Source organism: Oncorhynchus kisutch, linkage group LG27 (genome assembly GCF_002021735.2).
Source record: "Oncorhynchus kisutch isolate 150728-3 linkage group LG27, Okis_V2, whole genome shotgun sequence".
In the NCBI taxonomy this organism is placed as follows: domain Eukaryota; kingdom Metazoa; phylum Chordata; class Actinopteri; order Salmoniformes; family Salmonidae; genus Oncorhynchus; species Oncorhynchus kisutch.
Window position 1 is genome coordinate 35,491,478 of NC_034200.2, and position 22,695 is coordinate 35,514,172.

General features: G+C 42.0%; 1 protein-coding gene across 3 annotated transcripts in view; it reads left to right on the forward strand.

Moving 5' to 3' along the window:
* LOC109872178 (fibroblast growth factor 12) overlaps positions 1-22,695 on the forward strand; it is an 89,939-nt gene that overhangs the window by 31,961 nt on the left and 35,283 nt on the right. For 2 of the 3 annotated variants that reach the window (XM_031807194.1, XM_031807193.1), the window contains exon 2: positions 20,367-20,477. In XM_031807194.1, the coding sequence (XP_031663054.1) occupies positions 20,367-20,477 (111 nt within the window). Of the gene's footprint in view, positions 1-11,819; positions 13,246-15,039; positions 15,088-20,366; positions 20,478-22,695 lie in introns of those variants that run through there. The other variant, XM_031807192.1, reaches the window with a different exon arrangement.

Below are 22,695 nucleotides of genomic sequence, written 5' to 3' on the forward strand. Positions count from 1 at the left end.
GGCCGCTATCTACTTGCAGCTTTCAAATGAAGGGGGTGGAAGGGAGCCTAGTGGTTAAAGCGTCGGGCCTGAAGGTTGCTAGTTCGAATACCCGAGCTGAAAAGGAGAGAAAAAATATATGTCAGTGCCCTTGAGCAAGGCACTTACACGGAACTCAAACCGGCTGTGCGCGTGTGCCATTGTGCGCTATCGTGCATAAATGTATTTTGTTCCCCTAAACCAAACGTGATCTCAACACGCAGGTTAAAATATAAAAATAAACTCTGAACCAATTATATTAATTTGGGGACAGGTCGAAATGCATTAAACATTTATGGTAATTTAGCTAGTTAGCGTACACTTGTTAGCTAATTTGTCCTATTTAGCTATCTTGCTGTTGCTAGTTAATTTGTCCTATTTAGCTAGCTTGCTGTTGCTAGCTAATTTGTCCTATTTAGCTAGCTTGCTGTTGCTAGTTAATTTGTCCTATTTAGCTAGCTTGCTGTTGCTAGCTAATTTGTCCTATTTAGCTAGCTTGCTGTTGCTAGTTAATTTGTCGTATTTAGCTAGCTTGCTGTTGCTAGCTAATTTGACCTATTTAGCTAGCTTGCTGTTGCTAGTTAATTTGTCCTGGGATATAAACATTAGGTTGTTATTTTACCTGAAATGCACAAGGTCCTCTACTCCGACAATTAATCCACAGATAAAACGGTCAACTGAATCGTTTCTAGTCATCTCTCCTCCTTCCAAGCTTTTTCATCTTTCAACTTATATGGTGATTGGCATCTAAACTTTCATAGTATTACCACGACGACTGACAAAACAGTTAGTCTTTCAATCACCCACGTGGGTATAACCAATGAGGAGATTGCACGTGGGTACCTGCTTCTATAAACCAATGAGGAGATGGGAGAGGCAGGACTTTCAGCGCGATCTGCGTTAGAAATAGGAATGACTTCTATTTTAGCCCTTGGTAACGCAGACGCTCGTTGACGCGCGTGAGCAGTGTGGATGCAATAATTGAATAACATAAGATTCCTACATTTATTTTGCAACGAGCGGTGTGGTCAGCCTGTTAACCCTAGCCGTTAATAATGGCTGGCCATGAACCCATTTTTAGAAGGCGTCTCAGGGGGAGTCGGGATATGCAAGAAACACATTTCCAATTTACACATGATTATAATAGACACATGCTTATAATAGACACATGCTTATAATAGACACTTGTATATGTGTGAAGTACCACACAACAATGTATGCACTCACTACTGTAAGTCGATCTGGATAAGAGCGTCTGGTAAATGACTAAAATGTAAGGAAATAGGATAAATACAAGCACCCTCCAGAGTCTATTATAATACAGGTCAATACTACCAGTATGTACTGTAGACTGTCCATTGACCTGAACTGTAAACATGCACAGAAAGAGATGAGTTGCTGTCCATTGACCTGAAATGTAGACATGCACAGAAAGAGATGAGTTGCTGTCCATTAACCGGAACTGTAAACATGCACAGAAAGAGATGAGTTGCTGTCCATTGACCTGAACTGTAAACATGCACAGAAAGAGATGAGTTGCTGTCCATTGACCTGAACTGTATGCCTTCTTTCCTGAAGGCCCTAAAACTAAAACATTCCATCATGCTGCATATGAGAGGGGTGTAACTACGTTTATTAAATAGAGAAGAGGGGTGTAACTATGTTTATTAAATAGAGGAGAGGGGTGTAACTATGTTTATTAAATGGAGGAGAGGGGTGTAACTATGTTTATTAAATAGAGGAGAGGGGTGTAACTATGTTTATTAAATGGAGGAGAGGGGTGTAACTATGTTTATTAAATGGAGAAGAGGGGTGTAACTATGTTTATTAAACAGGGAGAGGGGTGTAACTATGTTTATTAAACGGGGAGAGGGGTGTAACTATGTTTATTAAATGGAGGAGAGGGGTGTAACTATGTTTATTAAACAGGGAGAGGGGTGTAACTATGTTTATTAAATAGAGGAGAGGGGTGTAACTATGTTTATTAAATAGAGGAGAGGGGTGTAACTATGTTTATTAAATAGAGGAGAGGGGTGTAACTATGTTTATTAAATAGAGGAGAGGGGTGTAACTATGTTTATTAAACGGGGAGAGGGGTGTAACTATGTTTATTAAATGGAGGAGAGGGGTGTAACTATGTTTATTAAATGGAGGAGAGGGGTGTAACTATGTTTATTTCATGGAGGAGAGGGGTGTAACTATGTTTATTAAATAGAGGAGAGGGGTGTAACTATGTTTATTAAATAGAGGAGAGGGGTGTAACTATGTTTATTAAACGGGGAGAGGGGTGTAACTATGTTTATTAAATAGAGGAGAGGGGTGTAACTATGTTTATTAAATGGGGAGAGGGGTGTAACTATGTTTATTAAATAGAGGAGAGGGGTGTAACTATGTTTATTAAATAGAGGAGAGGGGTGTAACTATGTTTATTAAACGGGGAGAGGGGTGTAACTATGTTTATTAAATGGAGGAGAGGGGTGTAACTATGTTTATTAAACAGGGAGAGGGGTGTAACTATGTTTATTTCATAGAGGAGAGGGGTGTAACTATGTTTATTAAATGGGAGGAGAGGGGTGTAACTATGTTTATTAAACGGGGAGAGGGGTGTAACTATGTTTATTAAATAGAGGAGAGGGGTGTAACTATGTTTATTAAATGGAGGAGAGGGTGTAACTATGTTTATTAAATGGGGAGAGGGGTGTAACTATGTTTATTAAACGGGGAGAGGGGTGTAACTATGTTTATTAAATGGAGGAGAGGGGTGTAACTATGTTTAATAAATGGAGGAGAGGGTGGTAACTATGTTTATTTCATAGAGGAGAGGGGTGTAACTATGTTTATTTCATAGAGGGAGAAACTATGTTTATTAAATGGAGGAGAGGGGTGTAACTATGTTTATTAAACGGGGAGAGGGGTGTAACTATGTTTATTAAATGGAGGAGAGGGGTGTAACTATGTTTATTAAACGGGGAGAGGGGTGTAACTATGTTATTAAACGGGGAGAGGGGTGTAACTATGTTTATTAAACGGGGAGAGGGGTGTAACTATGTTTATTAAACTGGGGGAGAGGGGTGTAACTATGTTTATTAATGGAGGAGAGGGGTGTAACTATGTTTATTAAATAGAGGAGAGGGGTGTAACTATGTTTATTAAATGGAGGAGAGGGGTGTAACTATGTTTATTAAATGGGGAGAGGGGTGTAACTATGTTTATTAAATGGAGGAGAGGGGTGTAACTATGTTTATTAAACGGGGAGAGGGGTGTAACTATGTTTATTAAATAGAGGAGAGGGGTGTAACTATGTTTATTAAATAGAGGAGAGGGGTGTAACTATGTTTATTAAATAGAGGAGAGGGGTGTAACTATGTTTATTAAATAGAGGAGAGGGGTGTAACTATGTTTATTTCATAGAGGAGAGGGGTGTAACTATGTTTATTAAATGGAGGAGAGGGGTGTAACTATGTTTATTAAATAGAGGAGAGGGGTGTAACTATGTTTATTAAATGGAGGAGAGGGGTGTAACTATGTTTATTTCATAGAGGAGAGGGGTGTAACTATGTTTATTAAATGGAGGAGAGGGGTGTAACTATGTTTATTAAATGGAGGAGAGGGGTGTAACTATGTTTATTAAATGGAGGAGAGGGGTGTAACTATGTTTATTAAATAGAGGAGAGGGGTGTAACTATGTTTATTAAACGGGGAGAGGGGTGTAACTATGTTTATTAAATGGAGGAGAGGGGTGTAACTATGTTTATTAAATGGAGGAGAGGGGTGTAACTATGTTTATTAAACGGGGAGAGGGGTGTAACTATGTTTATTAAACGGGGAGAGGGGTGTAACTATGTTTATTAAATAGAGGAGAGGGGTGTAACTATGTTTATTAAATAGAGGAGAGGGGTGTAACTATGTTTATTAAACGGGGAGAGGGGTGTAACTATGTTTATTAAACGGGGAGAGGGGTGTAACTATGTTTATTAAATGGAGGAGAGGGGTGTAACTATGTTTATTAAATAGAGGAGAGGGGTGTAACTATGTTTATTAAACGGGGAGAGGGGTGTAACTATGTTTATTAAATGGAGGAGAGGGGTGTAACTATGTTTATTAAATAGAGGAGAGGGGTGTAACTATGTTTATTAAACGGGGAGAGGGGTGTAACTATGTTTATTAAACAGGGAGAGGGGTGTAACTATGTTTATTAAATGGAGGAGAGGGGTGTAACTATGTTTATTAAATAGAGGAGAGGGGTGTAACTATGTTTATTAAATAGAGGAGAGGGGTGTAACTATGTTTATTAAACGGGGAGAGGGGTGTAACTATGTTTATTAAACGGGGAGAGGGGTGTAACTACGTTTATTAAATGGAGGAGAGGGGTGTAACTATGTTTATTAAATGGAGGAGAGGGGTGTAACTATGTTTATTAAATAGAGGAGAGGGGTGTAACTATGTTTATTAAATAGAGGAGAGGGGTGTAACTATGTTTATTAAATAGGGAGAGGGGTGTAACTATGTTTATTAAATAGAGGAGAGGGGTGTAACTATGTTTATTAAATGGAGGAGAGGGGTGTAACTATGTTTATTAAATAGAGGAGAGGGGTGTAACTATGTTTATTAAATAGAGGAGAGGGGTGTAACTATGTTTATTAAATAGAGGAGAGGGGTGTAACTATGTTTATTAAATGGAGGAGAGGGGTGTAACTATGTTTATTAAATAGAGGAGAGGGGTGTAACTATGTTTATTAAATGGGGGAGAGGGGTGTAACTATGTTTATTAAATGGAGGAGAGGGGTGTAACTATGTTTATTAAATAGAGGAGAGGGGTGTAACTATGTTTATTAAATAGAGGAGAGGGGTGTAACTATGTTTATTAAATAGAGGAGAGGGGTGTAACTATGTTTATTAAATAGAGGAGAGGGGTGTAACTATGTTTATTAAATGGAGGAGAGGGGTGTAACTATGTTTATTAAATGGAGGAGAGGGGTGTAACTATGTTTATTAAATAGAGGAGAGGGGTGTAACTATGTTTATTAAATAGAGGAGAGGGGTGTAACTATGTTTATTAAATGGAGGAGAGGGGTGTAACTATGTTTATTTCATAGAGGAGAGGGGTGTAACTATGTTTATTAAATGGAGGAGAGGGGTGTAACTATGTTTATTAAATAGAGGAGAGGGGTGTAACTATGTTTATTAAATGGAGGAGAGGGGTGTAACTATGTTTATTAAACGGGGAGAGGGGTGTAACTATGTTTATTAAACGGGGGAGAGGGGTGTAACTATGTTTATTAAATGGAGGAGAGGGGTGTAACTATGTTTATTAAATAGAGGAGAGGGGTGTAACTATGTTTATTAAACGGGGAGAGGGGTGTAACTATGTTTATTAAATGGAGGAGAGGGGTGTAACTATGTTTATTAAATAGAGGAGAGGGGTGTAACTATGTTTATTAAACGGGGAGAGGGGTGTAACTATGTTTATTAAACAGGGAGAGGGGTGTAACTATGTTTATTAAATGGAGGAGAGGGGTGTAACTATGTTTATTTCATAGAGGAGAGGGGTGTAACTATGTTTATTTCATAGAGGAGAAACTATGTTTATTAAATGGAGGAGAGGGGTGTAACTATGTTTATTAAACGGGGAGAGGGGTGTAACTATGTTTATTAAACGGGGAGAGGGGTGTAACTATGTTTATTAAACGGGGAGAGGGGTGTAACTATGTTTATTAAATAGAGGAGAGGGGTGTAACTATGTTTATTAAACGGGGAGAGGGGTGTAACTATGTTTATTAAATAGAGGAGAGGGGTGTAACTATGTTTATTAAATGGAGGAGAGGGGTGTAACTATGTTTATTAAATAGAGGAGAGGGGTGTAACTATGTTTATTAAATGGAGGAGAGGGGTGTAACTATGTTTATTAAACGGGGAGAGGGGTGTAACTATGTTTATTAAATAGAGGAGAGGGGTGTAACTATGTTTATTAAATAGAGGAGAGGGGTGTAACTATGTTTATTAAATAGAGGAGAGGGGTGTAACTATGTTTATTAAATAGAGGAGAGGGGTGTAACTATGTTTATTAAATGGAGGAGAGGGGTGTAACTATGTTTATTAAATAGAGGAGAGGGGTGTAACTATGTTTATTAAATAGAGGAGAGGGGTGTAACTATGTTTATTAAATGGAGGAGAGGGGTGTAACTATGTTTATTTCATAGAGGAGAGGGGTGTAACTATGTTTATTAAATGGAGGAGAGGGGTGTAACTATGTTTATTAAATGGAGGAGAGGGGTGTAACTATGTTTATTAAACGGGGAGAGGGTGTAACTATGTTTATTAAACGGGGAGAGGGGTGTAACTATGTTTATTAAATGGAGGAGAGGGGTGTAACTATGTTTATTAAATAGAGGAGAGGGGTGTAACTATGTTTATTAAACGGGGAGAGGGGTGTAACTATGTTTATTAAATGGAGGAGAGGGGTGTAACTATGTTTATTAAATAGAGGAGAGGGGTGTAACTATGTTTATTAAACGGGGAGAGGGGTGTAACTATGTTTATTAAACAGGGAGAGGGGTGTAACTATGTTTATTAAATGGAGGAGAGGGGTGTAACTATGTTTATTAAATAGAGGAGAGGGGTGTAACTATGTTTATTAAATAGAGGAGAGGGGTGTAACTATGTTTATTAAACGGGGAGAGGGGTGTAACTATGTTTATTAAACGGGGAGAGGGGTGTAACTACGTTTATTAAATGGAGGAGAGGGGTGTAACTATGTTTATTAAATGGAGGAGAGGGGTGTAACTATGTTTATTAAATAGAGGAGAGGGGTGTAACTATGTTTATTAAATAGAGGAGAGGGGTGTAACTATGTTTATTAAATAGGGAGAGGGGTGTAACTATGTTTATTAAATAGAGGAGAGGGGTGTAACTATGTTTATTAAATGGAGGAGAGGGGTGTAACTATGTTTATTAAATAGAGGAGAGGGGTGTAACTATGTTTATTAAATAGAGGAGAGGGGTGTAACTATGTTTATTAAATAGAGGAGAGGGTGTAACTATGTTTATTAAATGGAGGAGAGGGGTGTAACTATGTTTATTAAATAGAGGAGAGGGGTGTAACTATGTTTATTAAATGGGGGAGAGGGGTGTAACTATGTTTATTAAATGGAGGAGAGGGGTGTAACTATGTTTATTAAATAGAGGAGAGGGGTGTAACTATGTTTATTAAACAGGGAGAGGGGTGTAACTGTGTTTATTAAATGGAGGAGAGGGGTGTAACTATGTTTATTAAATGGAGGAGAGGGGTGTAACTATGTTTATTAATAGAGGAGAGGGGTGTAACTATGTTTATTTCATAGAGGAGAGGGGTGTAACTATGTTTATTAAATGGAGGAGAGGGGTGTAACTATGTTTATTAAACGGGGAGAGGGGTGTAACTATGTTTATTAAATGGAGGAGAGGGGTGTAACTATGTTTATTAAACGGGGAGAGGGGTGTAACTACGTTTATTAAATGGAGGAGAGGGGTGTAACTATGTTTATTAATAGAGGAGAGGGGTGTAACTATGTTTATTAAATAGAGGAGAGGGGTGTAACTATGTTTATTAAATGGAGGAGAGGGGTGTAACTATGTTTATTAAATAGAGGAGAGGGGTGTAACTATGTTTATTAAATAGAGGAGAGGGGTGTAACTATGTTTATTAAATGGAGGAGAGGGGTGTAACTATGTTTATTAAACGGGGAGAGGGGTGTAACTACGTTTATTAAATGGAGGAGAGGGTGTAACTATGTTTATTAAATGGAGGAGAGGGGTGTAACTATGTTTATTAAATGGAGGAGAGGGGTGTAACTATGTTTATTAAATGGGGGAGAGGGGTGTAACTATGTTTATTAAATGGAGGAGAGGGGTGTAACTATGTTTATTAAATGGAGGAGAGGGGTGTAACTATGTTTATTAAATAGAGGAGAGGGGTGTAACTATGTTTATTAAATAGGGAGAGGGGGTGTAACTATGTTTATTAAATGGAGGAGAGGGGTGTAACTATGTTTATTAAATGGAGGAGAGGGGTGTAACTATGTTTATTAAATAGAGGAGAGGGGTGTAACTATGTTTATTAAATAGAGGAGAGGGGTGTAACTATGTTTATTAAATGGAGGAGAGGGGTGTAACTATGTTTATTAAATGGAGGAGAGGGGTGTAACTATGTTTATTAAATGGAGGAGAGGGGTGTAACTATGTTTATTAAATAGAGGAGAGGGGTGTAACTATGTTTATTAAATAGAGGAGAGGGGTGTAACTATGTTTATTAAACGGGGAGAGGGGTGTAACTATGTTTATTAAATGGAGGAGAGGGGTGTAACTATGTTTATTAAATGGAGGAGAGGGGTGTAACTATGTTTATTAAATAGAGGAGAGGGGTGTAACTATGTTTATTAAATGGAGGAGAGGGGTGTAACTATGTTTATTAAATGGAGGAGAGGGGTGTAACTATGTTTATTAAACGGGGAGAGGGGTGTAACTATGTTTATTAAATAGAGGAGAGGGGTGTAACTATGTTTATTAAACGGGGAGAGGGGGTGTAACTATGTTTATTAAATAGAGGAGAGGGGTGTAACTATGTTTATTAAATAGAGGAGAGGGGTGTAACTATGTTTATTAAACGGGGAGAGGGGTGTAACTATGTTTATTAATAGAGAAGAGGGGTGTAACTACGTTTATTAAATAGAGAAGAGGGGTGTAACTATGTTTATTAAATAGAGGAGAGGGGTGTAACTATGTTTATTAAATGGAGGAGAGGGGTGTAACTATGTTTATTAAATGGAGGAGAGGGGTGTAACTATGTTTATTAAACGGGGAGAGGGGTGTAACTATGTTTATTAAATAGAGGAGAGGGGTGTAACTATGTTTATTAAACGGGGAGAGGGGTGTAACTATGTTTATTAAATAGAGGAGAGGGGTGTAACTATGTTTATTAAATAGAGGAGAGGGGTGTAACTATGTTTATTAAATAGAGGAGAGGGGTGTAACTATGTTTATTAAACGGGGAGAGGGGTGTAACTATGTTTATTAAATAGAGGAGAGGGGTGTAACTATGTTTATTAAATAGAGGAGAGGGGTGTAACTATGTTTATTAAATAGAGGAGAGGGGTGTAACTATGTTTATTAAACGGGGAGAGGGGTGTAACTATGTTTATTAAATGGAGGAGAGGGGTGTAACTATGTTTATTAAATAGAGGAGAGGGGTGTAACTATGTTTATTAAATGGAGGAGAGGGGTGTAACTATGTTTATTAAACAGGGAGAGGGGTGTAACTGTGTTTATTAAATGGAGGAGAGGGGTGTAACTATGTTTATTAAATGGAGGAGAGGGGTGTAACTATGTTTATTAAATAGAGGAGAGGGGTGTAACTATGTTTATTAAATAGAGGAGAGGGGTGTAACTATGTTTATTAAATAGGGACAATACTCTATGAAAGTGCCTAGGAACTAGCCTTGTAGTTTTTGAACTTGTGTAAGGGTTTTGAAACGATCTTAAAGGGGCAAAAACGTCTTCAGCCAAATACTTCATAAAAGGCATCTGGCTGAAGTAAATTAAGCCACAGACACACATGTCATTTTATATACACTGAGTGGACAAAACATTAGGAACGCCTGCTCTTTCCATGACCTAGACTGATCAGGTGAATCCAGGTGAAAGCTAGGATCCCTTATTGATGTCACTAGTTAAATCCACTTCAATCAGTATAGATGAAGGGGTGGAGACAGGTTAAAATATGATTTTTAATCCTTGAGACAATAGAGACATGAATTTTGTATATGTGCTATTCAGAGGGTGAATGGGAAAGACAAAGTATTTAGGTGGCTTTGAACAGGGTATGGTAGTAGGTGGCAGGTGCACTAGTTTGAGTGTGTCACGAACTGGGTTTTTCGCGCTCAACAGTTTCCCATGTGTATCAAGAATGGTCTACCACACAAAGGACATCCAGCCAACTTGACACAGCTTTGAGAAGCATTGGAGTCAACATGGGCCAGCATCCCTGTGGAACGCTTTCGACCCCTTGTAGAATCCAAGCCCCAACAAATTGAGGCTGTTCTGAGGTTTAAAAGAGCTGCAACTCAATATTATGAAGATGTTCCTAATGTTTTGTACACTCAGTGTATATCTTAAATGACCATGTTTTCACAAATTTCATGATATAATCGTCAAGACCTTTGAAAAGATTAGGGGACATGGCCAGGAAGTAAAATGTAATTAACTGCCTTAATGTTACTGGACCCCAGGAAGAGTAGCTGTTGCCTTGGCAGTAGCTAATGAATATCCTTAATAAATACAAATACACTTCTTATGATATCATGAAAATGTTCACTATCACACCTCCCTTTGTGTCGCATGGTTACTTTTCCAGTACAGTAACCTCGTTTTATACGCAAGATAAAAGTGTAAACATATGCAGTATGCTCTAAGGACAACAAAAAATCTAGATAGAGATTACAATTAGTTCTTGATTCATGACAAAGACGCAATGCTAAGGTTTGTCCACAAGATGGCGATAGATATAAAACAATATCCAGAACTCTTGGAACGGTGTGGCCTGCTGTGGCACCGCACACCCGGGTTGACAGCCTCACAGCTGGTGAACAAGATCACTTTGGCCTCGCTGTCGTAAATATTCCAATATCTCCACAACAGACTGAACGCTGACTATGCGTTGTTGAGGCTAAAATGACATACATAAATAAAGGAGCATTTGTCATTTGTACAGTGACAAGTACACCGAAATGATTTACTGACATATTTACATGACACCTATACTGACTGATATGTTGCTACTATTGTCTATAATATGACAATTATTATAGAAAACATAAAACCTTATTTGGAGAGAGAGAGATGGAGTAGCTTCCTGTATCATTGATTCATTTTCGGAGAAGTCGTCAAACCCAGACGAAGTTAATCCCTGAATGGTTCATGCTGATTCTCCGTGGCAGGGAGCCAAGAGGTTTTCCATGTATGGCTCACGTCATTCTCCCACCCTTTTATTGAGCCACTTTCGTGTGTGCCCTCCTATATGAGGACACACACGACATCGGACACCGAGCCAGAAAGATCACTCACACACACATACACGCACACCACCTTTCATCAGTTAATGCAACAGAGGTCAGGAATTGGCACTTTCCTTGAGAGGGCCTGCCAGAACACTTGTTATAAAGTCATCAGACATGATATAACACTTGTTATAAAGTCATCAGACTTGATATAACACTTGTTATGAAGTCATCAGACATGATATAACACTTGTTATGAAGTCATCAGACTTGATATAACACTTGTTATGAAGTCATCAGACATGATATAACACTTGTTATGAAGTCATGACACCATTGCAATGTAATGATAGTGTAATAACGCGTGGAACAGAAAATAGAACGTTCCCCCACCTTCTATTCACTGAAAGTCACAGTTCATCATGAGGTCCGTGTGTGTTCTGTCTGGTCTGTCTGTTGTGTTGTCCGTGTGTGTTCTGTCTGGTCTGTCTGTTGTGTTGTCTCTGCCTTGTCAATGTGTCTTTATTTTCAACCATTATCTGCGCTGTGCACACAAGGATTCGTCTAGGGGTTAATTAACACATTTTGCATATAACCTTTAGCCATCAGGTGTCCATTGACCCTTCAAGCTAATGTAAAAGGTGCCTAAATAGATAGGTATTTACTTATATATATATATATATATATATATATATATTAGCAACATAAAACTGCTGTATAAAAAAGGAATTCATAAACCACTGGAATTAGAATGGTATAATGGGGATAGATAGTAGCGGTTCAAATTGGCTGTCTAGTCCTTTCCGACTGACCTCGGTACCGCATTTAATCACTGCTACATTTCAAATTGAAGAAAGACTTAAGCCCCATTGTCCCAATAATGAATGCGGTACCGAGGTCCGTCGGAAATTCGTTTGGATTTGAACGCGCGCGGGGACGAACACAGCACACCGTTATTTTGGAGATGCGCACTCACTCTATCGCTCTCTCTCTCTCTTTGTTTTTGTTCTCTTATACACGCACCATGCACGTACTCTCTCTCGCACTCTCACACACTCTCTCTGTCTCGTTCCTCTCCCTCCTGCCTCTCTCTCAATTCTTTCTCTCTTTTTCCCCGGATAATTCTTTATCCAAACCTCAATCACGTATGATTGCGTAGAGAGAGAACCGTGAGCCCATTCACTCATGCCTGTAGGCGAGAGGAGAGCACCCGCATACCATCCATACGGAAGGAAATAATCCATTACTCCAATCGTGTTGTCTGCAAGGAAACCGTCTTTTTGGAAGATTTTTATAGTCTACATACGAACAATAATAACGAAACGCATATGTTTTTCTCTCATTGTAAAGCCAAATCACTATTTTGCTGCTGCATTCTCACAGATCATTATCTTTCCCCGACGGTGCTCGGAGGGTCTGCTGGTAGAAGGGCTGGTACAGATGGCACAGATGCCGGTAGTCCCGGAGAGTGAGTGGGGCAGCCAAATGGACAGCCGCCTACCCTTTGTCCCCTCTCGATTCGGTTTTGACTTCGGCTTAATACATTGACAAGTTATGAGACGTTGCATTCACACAGCTGTTGATGAAATAGTTTACAGTGAAGTTTAAGGTGTCTCGAATGCATTATGGTGCTGGATATTTTGACACTCACGGACTTTCCGTGCAAATGAGGATTATACCGAGGGGGACAGTCGTGCTTGTCAGACCTGGAATACTTGAGACTCAATTTTGCGTACGCACGCTCCGATAACACACAAACTTATTTACCACAGTTGCATTTTTTTTTTAATTGCCTAGATTATGCGTAAATTGGTGGCATTTATACTTTCCCTGCAATGAATTTGTGTATCTTCTAAGGGGTCAGAATGACATTTTGCTAAATCCGCGTGGATCGTTTTTTTATTTTTATTTCACGGTTCTTTTTGCTCCAAACTATCACACAACCACTCGATCTCTGTCCAACGACTCTTGGTTCGGTTCGGCTCGCCCGCGAGGGAGATGGCCGCTATCGCCAGCTCCTTGATCCGTCAGAAACGCCAGGCGAGGGAGTCAAACAGCGACCGAGTCTCCACTACAAAACGCCGTCCTAGCCCCAGCAAAGATCCTCGTTCCATATGCGAGCGCCATTTCTTGGGGGTCTTCAGCAAAGTCCGTTTCTGCAGCGGAAAGAAAAGACCAGCCGCTCGGCGGCGACCAGGTCAGTGCTGTAGTTTTGTGTGAAACGGTTTCCCCGCCCCTCGACCGAGCTGAACTAATGCATTACTGCAGTCAGATGCCTTATCTTAATAAAGGCTGGAGGTAGATTTACCGGCGGTGCCTGAGAATGCAATGCGAAAAATCCACCTGTTCCATAGCTCACGTGTTGTCTGCCGAGAACCACTGTACAGTTTACCCATATCCTACCGTATCAGCCTCAATGTAAAAGTATGTACATGTTGTGACGTTACCGATATTAATGTTATATTACCGTGATCATAATGATCGATTATTTTAGCACCATTATTGCTATTCTATCCTATAGGCTGTGCATTTCTATTAGAAGGCAGGGCAGATATTGGCTATGACCTACATATATTCACATATATTTAAGCTTACTAATTAACATTCATTTTTTAACATCTCCCCTGCCATGTTGAAATGAATGCTTCCTTAAATAATTCAATAATTCATGGAGATTGAGACTGAGTGGAGATAAATTGCACCGCAGTGCACAAAGGCTGTTTCAAGAGTAAATGTTTAATGGTAAATGTTTAATGGTAAATGTTTAATGGTAAATGTTTAATGCAGAGGGGAGGTTTACTGCAGTGTAGGGAGGTAGCTATAGTGATTAAGACGCTACCAGCCATATTGATGGACACAGACTCCGGGGCTACTACGCTAAGCTATCATTCTTCCCCTTCTCCTGGTGCACAGATAAAGAGGAACTGGCCAATCACTCCCCTCCTTATCCAGCCAAAGGCTGTCATGTGATGAACGGGAGGTGCACTGTCACCACAGACAGACAGATAGACAGAACCAAACCACAGACAGACAGATAGACATACCAGAGTCACAGACAGACAGATAGACATACCAGAATCACAGACAGACAGATAGACATACCAGAATCACCGACAGAGATACAGACAGACATGCAGAATGACCAGATCCACAAACAGACAGAACAAAACCACAGACAGACAGACAGACAGACAGACAGACAGACAGACAGACAGACAGACAGACAGACAGACAGACAGACAGACAGACAGACAGACAGACAGACAGACAGACAGACAGACAGACAGACAGACAGACAGACAGACAGACAGACAGACAGACAGACAGACAGACAGACAGACAGACAGACAGACAGACAGACAGACAGACAGACAGACAGACAGACAGACAGACAGACAGACAGACAGACAGACAGACAGACAGACAGACAGACAGACAGACAGACAGACAGACAGACAGACAGACAGACAGACAGACAGACAGACAGACAGACAGACAGACAGACAGACAGACAGACAGACAGACAGACAGACAGACAGACAGACAGACAGACAGACAGACAGACAGACAGACAGACAGACAGACAGACAGACAGACAGACAGACAGACAGAGAACAAAACCACAGACAGACAGGCAGAATGACCAGATCCACAGACAGACAGAACAAAGCCACAGACAGACAGACAGACAGACAGACAGACAGACAGACAGACAGACAGACAGACAGACAGACAGACAGACAGACAGACCAGATCCACAGACGGACAGAACAAAGCCACAGACGGACAGAACAAAGCCACAGACAGACAGACAGACAGACAAAACCCCAGACAGTCAGATAGAACAGAATCACAGACAGATAGACAAACAGACAGACAGACGTTATATTATCATACTGCTGTAATGGTTAGAACATTTTGACAAGCAGCCTTTGCTGGAGAAATTTGTCTGTTAAAAGAATGTTGTTTTTCCTTCTATCTCCCTCATAAGATGCATCCTCCAAACCTCCACAGGTGTCCCGTAAGGGCGGCAGGCTAGGTCAGTAGCTCAGCCTCCATCCGTGTGTGCTGTGTTTTTTTCCGTCTCCACCCCCCGCATCATCTCGCGCCCATGTTGATACCCCTTTTGCTAGGAAGGGAGGGTGGGGGAGGTGAGAGGCTGGGGTGGGAGGGGAGGACAGGGGGAAGGTGGGGCTGGGTGGGTGGTGGGAGGGTGGTGGGAGGGTGGGGCTCGGTGGTGGTAGTGGGTGTGGGTAGATGGTAGTGGGTGGTAGTGGGTGGTGAGGGTTGGGGTGGTTGAGGGTTGGGAGGGGGTTGTAGTGGGTGATGAGGGGTGGGGTGGGTGGAGGGTTGGATGGTGGGGTGGTATTGGGTGGAGGATTGAAGGGTGGGTGGTTGAGAGTTGGGAGGGGGTGGAAGTGGTTGAGGGTTGGGAGGGGGTGGAGGTGGGTGGGGGTGGTTGAGGGTTGGGATGGGATGGAGGTTGTAGTGGGTGGTGAGGGGTGGGGGTGGTTGAGGGTTGGGAGGGGATGGTAGTGGGTGGGGGTGGTTGAGGGTTGGGTGGGGATTGTAGTGGGTGGTGAGGGAAGGGGGTGGTAGTGGGTGGGAGTGGTTGAGGGTTGGGTGGGGATTGTAGTGGGTGGTGAGGGAAGGGGGTGGTAGTGGGTGGGAGTGGTTGAGGGGTGGGAGGGGGTTGTAGTGGGTGGTGAGGGGTGGGGGTGGTAGTGGCTTGCAGCACCTGTCTGATGCCAGTGACTCCTCTGATAATTGTTTTGACACTACTTTCAATTTGGATTTCTCCTTTTTCTATTTTTCCTGATTTCGTATTTTGTGTGATTTAAGCTCTCTTGCAGTAGTCTCTTCTTCTTTGGTTACTCTCTCCCTCTTCTCCTTCGCTTTTTATGTCTCCGTCTTTCAGTTTGTCTGTCTGATCAGTTTTCACTCTGTCTCTTCCCTCTGCTCCTCCAGTGTGTGTTTAACGTGTGTTTAACATGTGGCGTGTTGTTGTGTGACTGGGTGGAGGTCTGTTTATCCATGTGTATTGATGAGCTGTGTTTCTCCCTGTCTACACTGTCGACTATAGAGATTGAGGTGATCATTCATCATTTCATGGTCATAACGCCATTTGTCAACATGCCCAACTGTCCCTGTTTATGTCTGTACATTGTCACACTAAAGGTTGTGCAATTTTGAATACACACAGGCACGTCTTCCCATGGTAGGCATATCCCGAGCACAGACACAGGCAATTTGTTCTGTCCACACGTCTCCCTTAAACTCACACTTAAACACGCCCTCTCCCTCTATTTCTGTCTCCTCACACACAGACCTGCATACTTCATTTGCACGCAAACACATCCACCCAGACACACAGCAACGGAGGTTGGTGGCTCCTTAATTGGGGAGGACGGGCTCGTGGTAATGGCTGGAGCAGAACTGGTGGAATGGTATCAAACACATCAAACACATGGTTTCTATGGTTTCTATGGTTTCCATGGTTTCTATGTATTTGCTGCCATTCCGTTCCAGACATTATTACGAGCCGTCCTCCTCTCGGCAGCCTCCACTGATATCATATCCACAACCACACACAACACAACACAACACAAAACAACACAAGCATGTCCATTGTGTTTCCCGCCCCTCTAAATGGAGCAGATTTGTTCTGCTGTCAGTGATCACTAAGCCCATGTTCAAGCCTTTATTCATAGTAGTGCAGTTATCACATGTGATTTAGTGAGGTCCCACCCTGCTACCCCCCCCCCCCCCCACACCATTCCTCCCTTCCCACATCTCTCTCCCCCTCCACCCCACACCACTCTCCCTCTTCCCCCACACCACTCTCCCCCTCCACCCCACACCTCCCTCCCCCTACATCACTCTCCCTGCCCCATCCTCCACACCACTCTCCCTCTTCCCCCACACCACTCTCCCCCTCTACCCCACACCTCCCTCCCCCACACCACTCTACCTGCCCTACCCCCCACACCACTCTCCCTGCCCTACCTCCTCCCTAGACTCCACACCACTCTCCCTGCCCTACCTCCTCCCTAGACTCCACACCACTCTCCCTGCCCTACCTCCTCCCTAGACTCCACACCACTCTCCCTGCCCTACCTCCTCCCTAGACTCCACACCACTCTCCCTGCCCTACCTCCTCCCTAGACTCCACAGCACTCTCCCTGCCCTACCTCCTCCCTAGACTCCACAGCACTCTCCCTGCCCTACCCCCACCCTAGACTCCACACCACTCTCCCTGCCCTACCTCCTCCCTAGACTCCACACCACTCTCCCTGCCCTACCTCCTCCCTAGACTCCATAGCACTCTCCCTGCCCTACCTCCTCCCTAGACTCCACAGCACTCTCCCTGCCCTACCTCCTCCCTAGACTCCACAGCACTCTCCCTGCCCTACCTCCTCCCTAGACTCCACAGCACTCTCCCTGCCCTACCTCCTCCCTAGACTCCACACCACTCTCCCTGCCCTACCTCCTCCCTAGACTCCACACCACTCTCCCTGCCCTACCTCCTCCCTAGACTCCACACCACTCTCCCTGCCCTACCTCCTCCCTAGACTCCACACCACTCTCCCTGCCCTACCTCCTCCCTAGACTCCACAGCACTCTCCCTGCCCTACCTCCTCCCTAGACTCCACACCACTCTCCATACTCTTGATGGATTATGGCGGGCCTGTCCCAGAGATTGACGGCTCTGCCGCCGGTGAGTTGTGGATTGATGGACAGAATGAAGTACGGTTGATCTGACATTAACCTCCACTGATGCGAGGTCAGCTTGCAAGCCAACCCTGGGCTCAACGACAGTACGGATCAAATGGCACATATCTGCTCCAGGACCAGCCCTGGAGTCCACTGGGGATTCCACTGTGGACACTGGCGATGATTCTGATTCTGTTCTGAGGTCAGATGCTACTCCATCAGCCCTCTTTGAACCCTGGACTCGAATCAATGCAGGGTTTGTTTAATTTAAAGGCCAAGAAAATTCAATTGAATAATGAACTTGTATCCAAGGACAATTTAGTTTGTTTATCTCAAACAAAGTACAGGATTATTATTTTCAGATTGTGACTTTCCCTTTGGTCTCAGCTTGATGAAGGTTATTTTGCCAGATGAGAAAATAATAAGAATTATACAGTTGGATCACAACTGCCTTAGCTTCAAATTGAACCTTCGCAAAACGCATGACTCCATAAGTAGCAACACTACCACAATATAGAGGTACTCCTTTCGAGCCTCTACTGCTCAATCCAAATCTAACACATTTGCTTTCATAAATCCCAAATAATGAAGGAGCAAAAAATACCAAATGTAAGATATCTTACTCAGAATGTTTTATTTTCACTGCTAAGTGTCCCTGTTGATAAGCTTTATAGAAGCTATCCACACACAATCAAAAGAACTACACATTAACCATCACCGAGAGTTCAACCTGGTCTCAGAGAATATCGTATTATTCTGTATGCAAAAAGGAGACACTCCATTTAGTATGATATGTTACGTTTTTCTTATGGTAAGTATTCATTTGTGGATGTCCATCACCCATTTTGTGTGATATGTTACGAATTACAATTCCTATTCTATGTTACCAATTTGCAAAACGTACAATCTGTTACGAATTTGGAAAACATACATTATGTTACAAATTTGCTAAATTCTATGAATTCTAGCTAGGTGGCTAATGTTAGCTAACTGCTAACGTTAGCTAGGCTAGAGGTTAGGGTTAAGTTGAGGAGTTAGGTTAAAGGCTTAAGGTCAGGGTTAGCTAAAAGGGTTACGGTTAGGGGAAGGGTTAGCTGAAATGCTAAGTAGTTACAAAGTTGCTAAAAATTAGTAAGTAGTTGAAAAGTAGTTGATATATATATATGATGACATTCGAACTCGCAACCTTTGGGTTGCTAGACGATCACATTATACACCCGACCAACCATCCTATCTTATGTAACCATACCAAACGTAACATATCATACTAATTTAAGTGTCCCAGATTTACATTTACTATGTTATGTCTAGTCTATGACACCAGGCTGGAGAATTTGCAGATGATTGTTTCTCCTAACATGATCTTCTAGTATCCCCACCCTTTCTCAACGATAAACATACTTTTTCACACATTTTTCTTCTTGCAGTCGGCGAAAGACTCCCATAGCCTTGAGCTAAACCTCATGATCCACCTGCTCCGTCACAAGCCCAGCACCAAATGTCACAAGCACCACAAAGTTGGACGGCAACTCAAGTTTAAAGTTTAACATTTTAATGTCACGTGTACAAGTACAGTGAAATGCCTTTCTTTCAAGATCTAAACCCAACAATGCAGGAATCAATCAGAATGTAATACTAAAAATAACAAGGTAGAACAAAACCACATGAGATATAAAAATAAGTAAGCATACTATATACAGGGTCAGTTCCAGTACCATGTTGACAATGTGCAGGGATACTGGAGTGATACAGGTAGGGGTAAGGTGACTAGGCATCAGAATATAATACTCAGTGTTAAATAAAATGACCATAGCCTTTGATTGGGCATCAGATGTAGAGTTGAAAGCCCTTTAAACACAATAAACATTGTAGATATTTTGTTAGTTAAACCCACATTATGAAGTACTGGTTCACCGAAATCTCCAAGCCCATCTAGAAGCAAGCAGTTAGTTAGGGCTGAATACTAACTTGTGATTTTTTGTTTTTATCTCATTGACGTCAGTGCATGATTTACTCAAAAGTTCAAGTTTAAGTGCATAAAAAGTTAGGATTCGTCTCTTGGTGAATAGTGGAAAAATCTGAGTGAATCCACAAGTCACTCTCCTGATAAAAATAGTAAAGATGTAGCCAAGATCAGGCAGATGGCAAACACCAAAACCCCAAACGTAGGTCAGCTGCCATAATATATTAATACCAGATTACATCATCACCTTCAAGGACCACCTGTCAACATCACCAGTGTACAAGAGGGCAGTAGTTGCTGTATCTTTAATGGGTACAGGTGCGTCAGGATCAGTTTGCCACGTAGAGCTTAGGAGATACCTTAGCTAGCAAGTTGGCAATGTTCAACAAGATAACAGTTTTCATAAAAATGCATAGGTTACTATCGTGTTACAAGACTACCTATGGATTCCTTTGAATTTTCTTGTACCAGACCAAGTCTATTCTGACCCCTGACCCTGACACCAACCTGGTAACCCATCCTCAACATGTGTTTTACTAGTTTGTCAATGTGAACAGCAGTGGCAAGGTGTCAGGCAGTAGGGGTGTGGTCTGACGTGCCCCTGGGGGGTGGGGCGTGGTGGGGTCTGTCCTTTGTTTCAGAGCCGCAGCTGAAGGGCATCGTGACACGACTGTTCAGCCAGCAGGGCTTCTACCTGCAGATGCAGCCGGATGGCTCTATCGATGGCAGCAAGGACGAGAACAGCGACTACAGTGAGTTAATTGGTTCGGCACTACTACTCCCAGCATGCCCCATGGTTACCAAGAGTTACTGGCCTCATTCCAATCCCTTAAAAGTGTGTCCTTCCTTCCTTTGTTTCTTGATGTAATCATTGGTTAGACGTGATTCGACAGGTAAACGCAAAGGCTCCACCACGTGGCTTTCACCTGTCCAGTCTTTTCTGATCAGTGATTGCTTCAAGGAAGGATGGAAGGATGCACTTATAAATACTCTGAACTGAGATACTCACCCTACCCCATTTAACATCCCTTAATTTATGGTATTGCATGACATGAGGGAAGGTCCATCCTCAGTGAATTTGAGGAAAAAAAAAAATTGTGAAACAATTAGATACAACTATAGTAAATATATTCACATCACCAAATAATTGATTATAACACACTGTTTTGCAATTAAGGTCTACAGTAGCCTCAACAGCACTCTTTAGGTTAGCACCATGGTGTAGCCGGAGGACAGCTAGTTTCCGTCTTCCTCTGGCTACATTGACTTCAATACAAAACCTAGGAGGCTCGTGGTTCTCACCCCATTCCATAGACTTACACAGTAATTATGACAACAGCGTTGGACTAGTAACCGAAAGGTTGCAAGTTCAAATCCCCGAGCTGACAAGGTACAAATCTGTCGTTCTGCCCCTGAACAGGCAGTTAACCCACTGTTCCTAGGCCGTCATTGAAAATAAGAATTTGTTCTTAACTGACTTGCCTAGTTAAATAAAGGTAAAAAATTGTTTTAAAAAAAAGAAGAAGAACTGAAATGCCACTGAACTCAATGTAGTCTAGACCTCCAGTCCTCCAGCCACCTCCCACCCATGCTGAGCTCTTGCAGCATGAACTGACATGTTGTCCACCCAATCAAAGGATCAGAGAATGAATCAAGTACTGAAAGCATAAGCTACAGAGAGCTAGCACAGTGCATAAAATGTGGTGAGTAGCTGACTCAAAGATAGTGAGACAGTATTTGAACAGTTTTGAACAAATGTATTTCTTCAAAAAATTAAGGAGAATCAAGAGAGAGAGAGAGAGAGATAGCTATATTTCGTTGGATTTTATTGTCACGTACTTAGGTAGCGGATGCAACTAGCTAGTTTGGCCTACTCAAACACCCAGCTCAAACAAAGAGGGATGCTATGTTAGCTAGCTGGCTAAGGCTATCCAACAGAGAGGGATGCTATGTTAGCTAGCTGGCTATGGCTATCCAACACAGAGGGATGCTATGTTAGCTAGCTGGCTATGGCTATCCAACACTGGAACTCTTCCACGTCAAGGTAAGCTTTTGGTTTTATAAATGTATTTCCACTGTGGCTCTCCGGTGTAACTGCTAAACATTTTACTCGCCCTAGAAGAGCTGGTTAGGCTGTTTTCATTTTATCTAGAGCGTAGGTGACTGCTGCTGGCAACAATTTAATTGCGTTTTTTTGCCGATGTTTAACGACACCGGCCATATTCAACGGGTGTTGAGCGTTCGTCAATGTATCCGTTATTCTGCACTCTGGCACACTCAGTCGAGAGTGCTCTGAAATCGGAGTAGAGTGAATTTACGAAAGCATCCTAAGACGTTAGCTAATATGGTGACAACAATGGAGGCTGTGTGTAGCGGTTAGCAGTTATGATATGAAGGTTTGGCTTTGGAAAGTTTTTTTTTCTGCCTGGTTACAGACAGCTGGTGTGTTGTGCACAAGCAAAGGGAAAAGGTGAAAGGAGGAGAGTGCATCAATGTGAGAAGGAATTATACAACAGGCAAAGTGATCGTGCTGTTTGTATTTGGCTGTTATTAAAGTAAACTGTTTGTGTTTGTGATCAAAGGTGTATTCAGTCTGCGATTCTGTTGAAAATAAGTTTCTTAAACACGGAAGCAAACTGAGCGAAACAGGGATAAACATACCTGAATTTGTCCAATAGAAACTCACGTTTGCAACTGTTGGACTAATGATTACACCCTAGATCAGCTAGATGCAGGCTAGAGTGTGCAAGGCAGTGTTGAATCTGTCTGCCACCTTAATTATTCACATTTCTCAACCTGTACGTTGTACAACTTTTATTCATCGGCCAGGTTGTAGAAACCACATGATCATTGGGTAGAGGAAAAATGTGAGCATAATGCAGTAAACTACACTTATCGATTGTCACTGGTGTAGAGAGGAGTAGGCAGCAGGCAGTCGCAGGTTTAGAACTACTGAATTGATTTATGCAC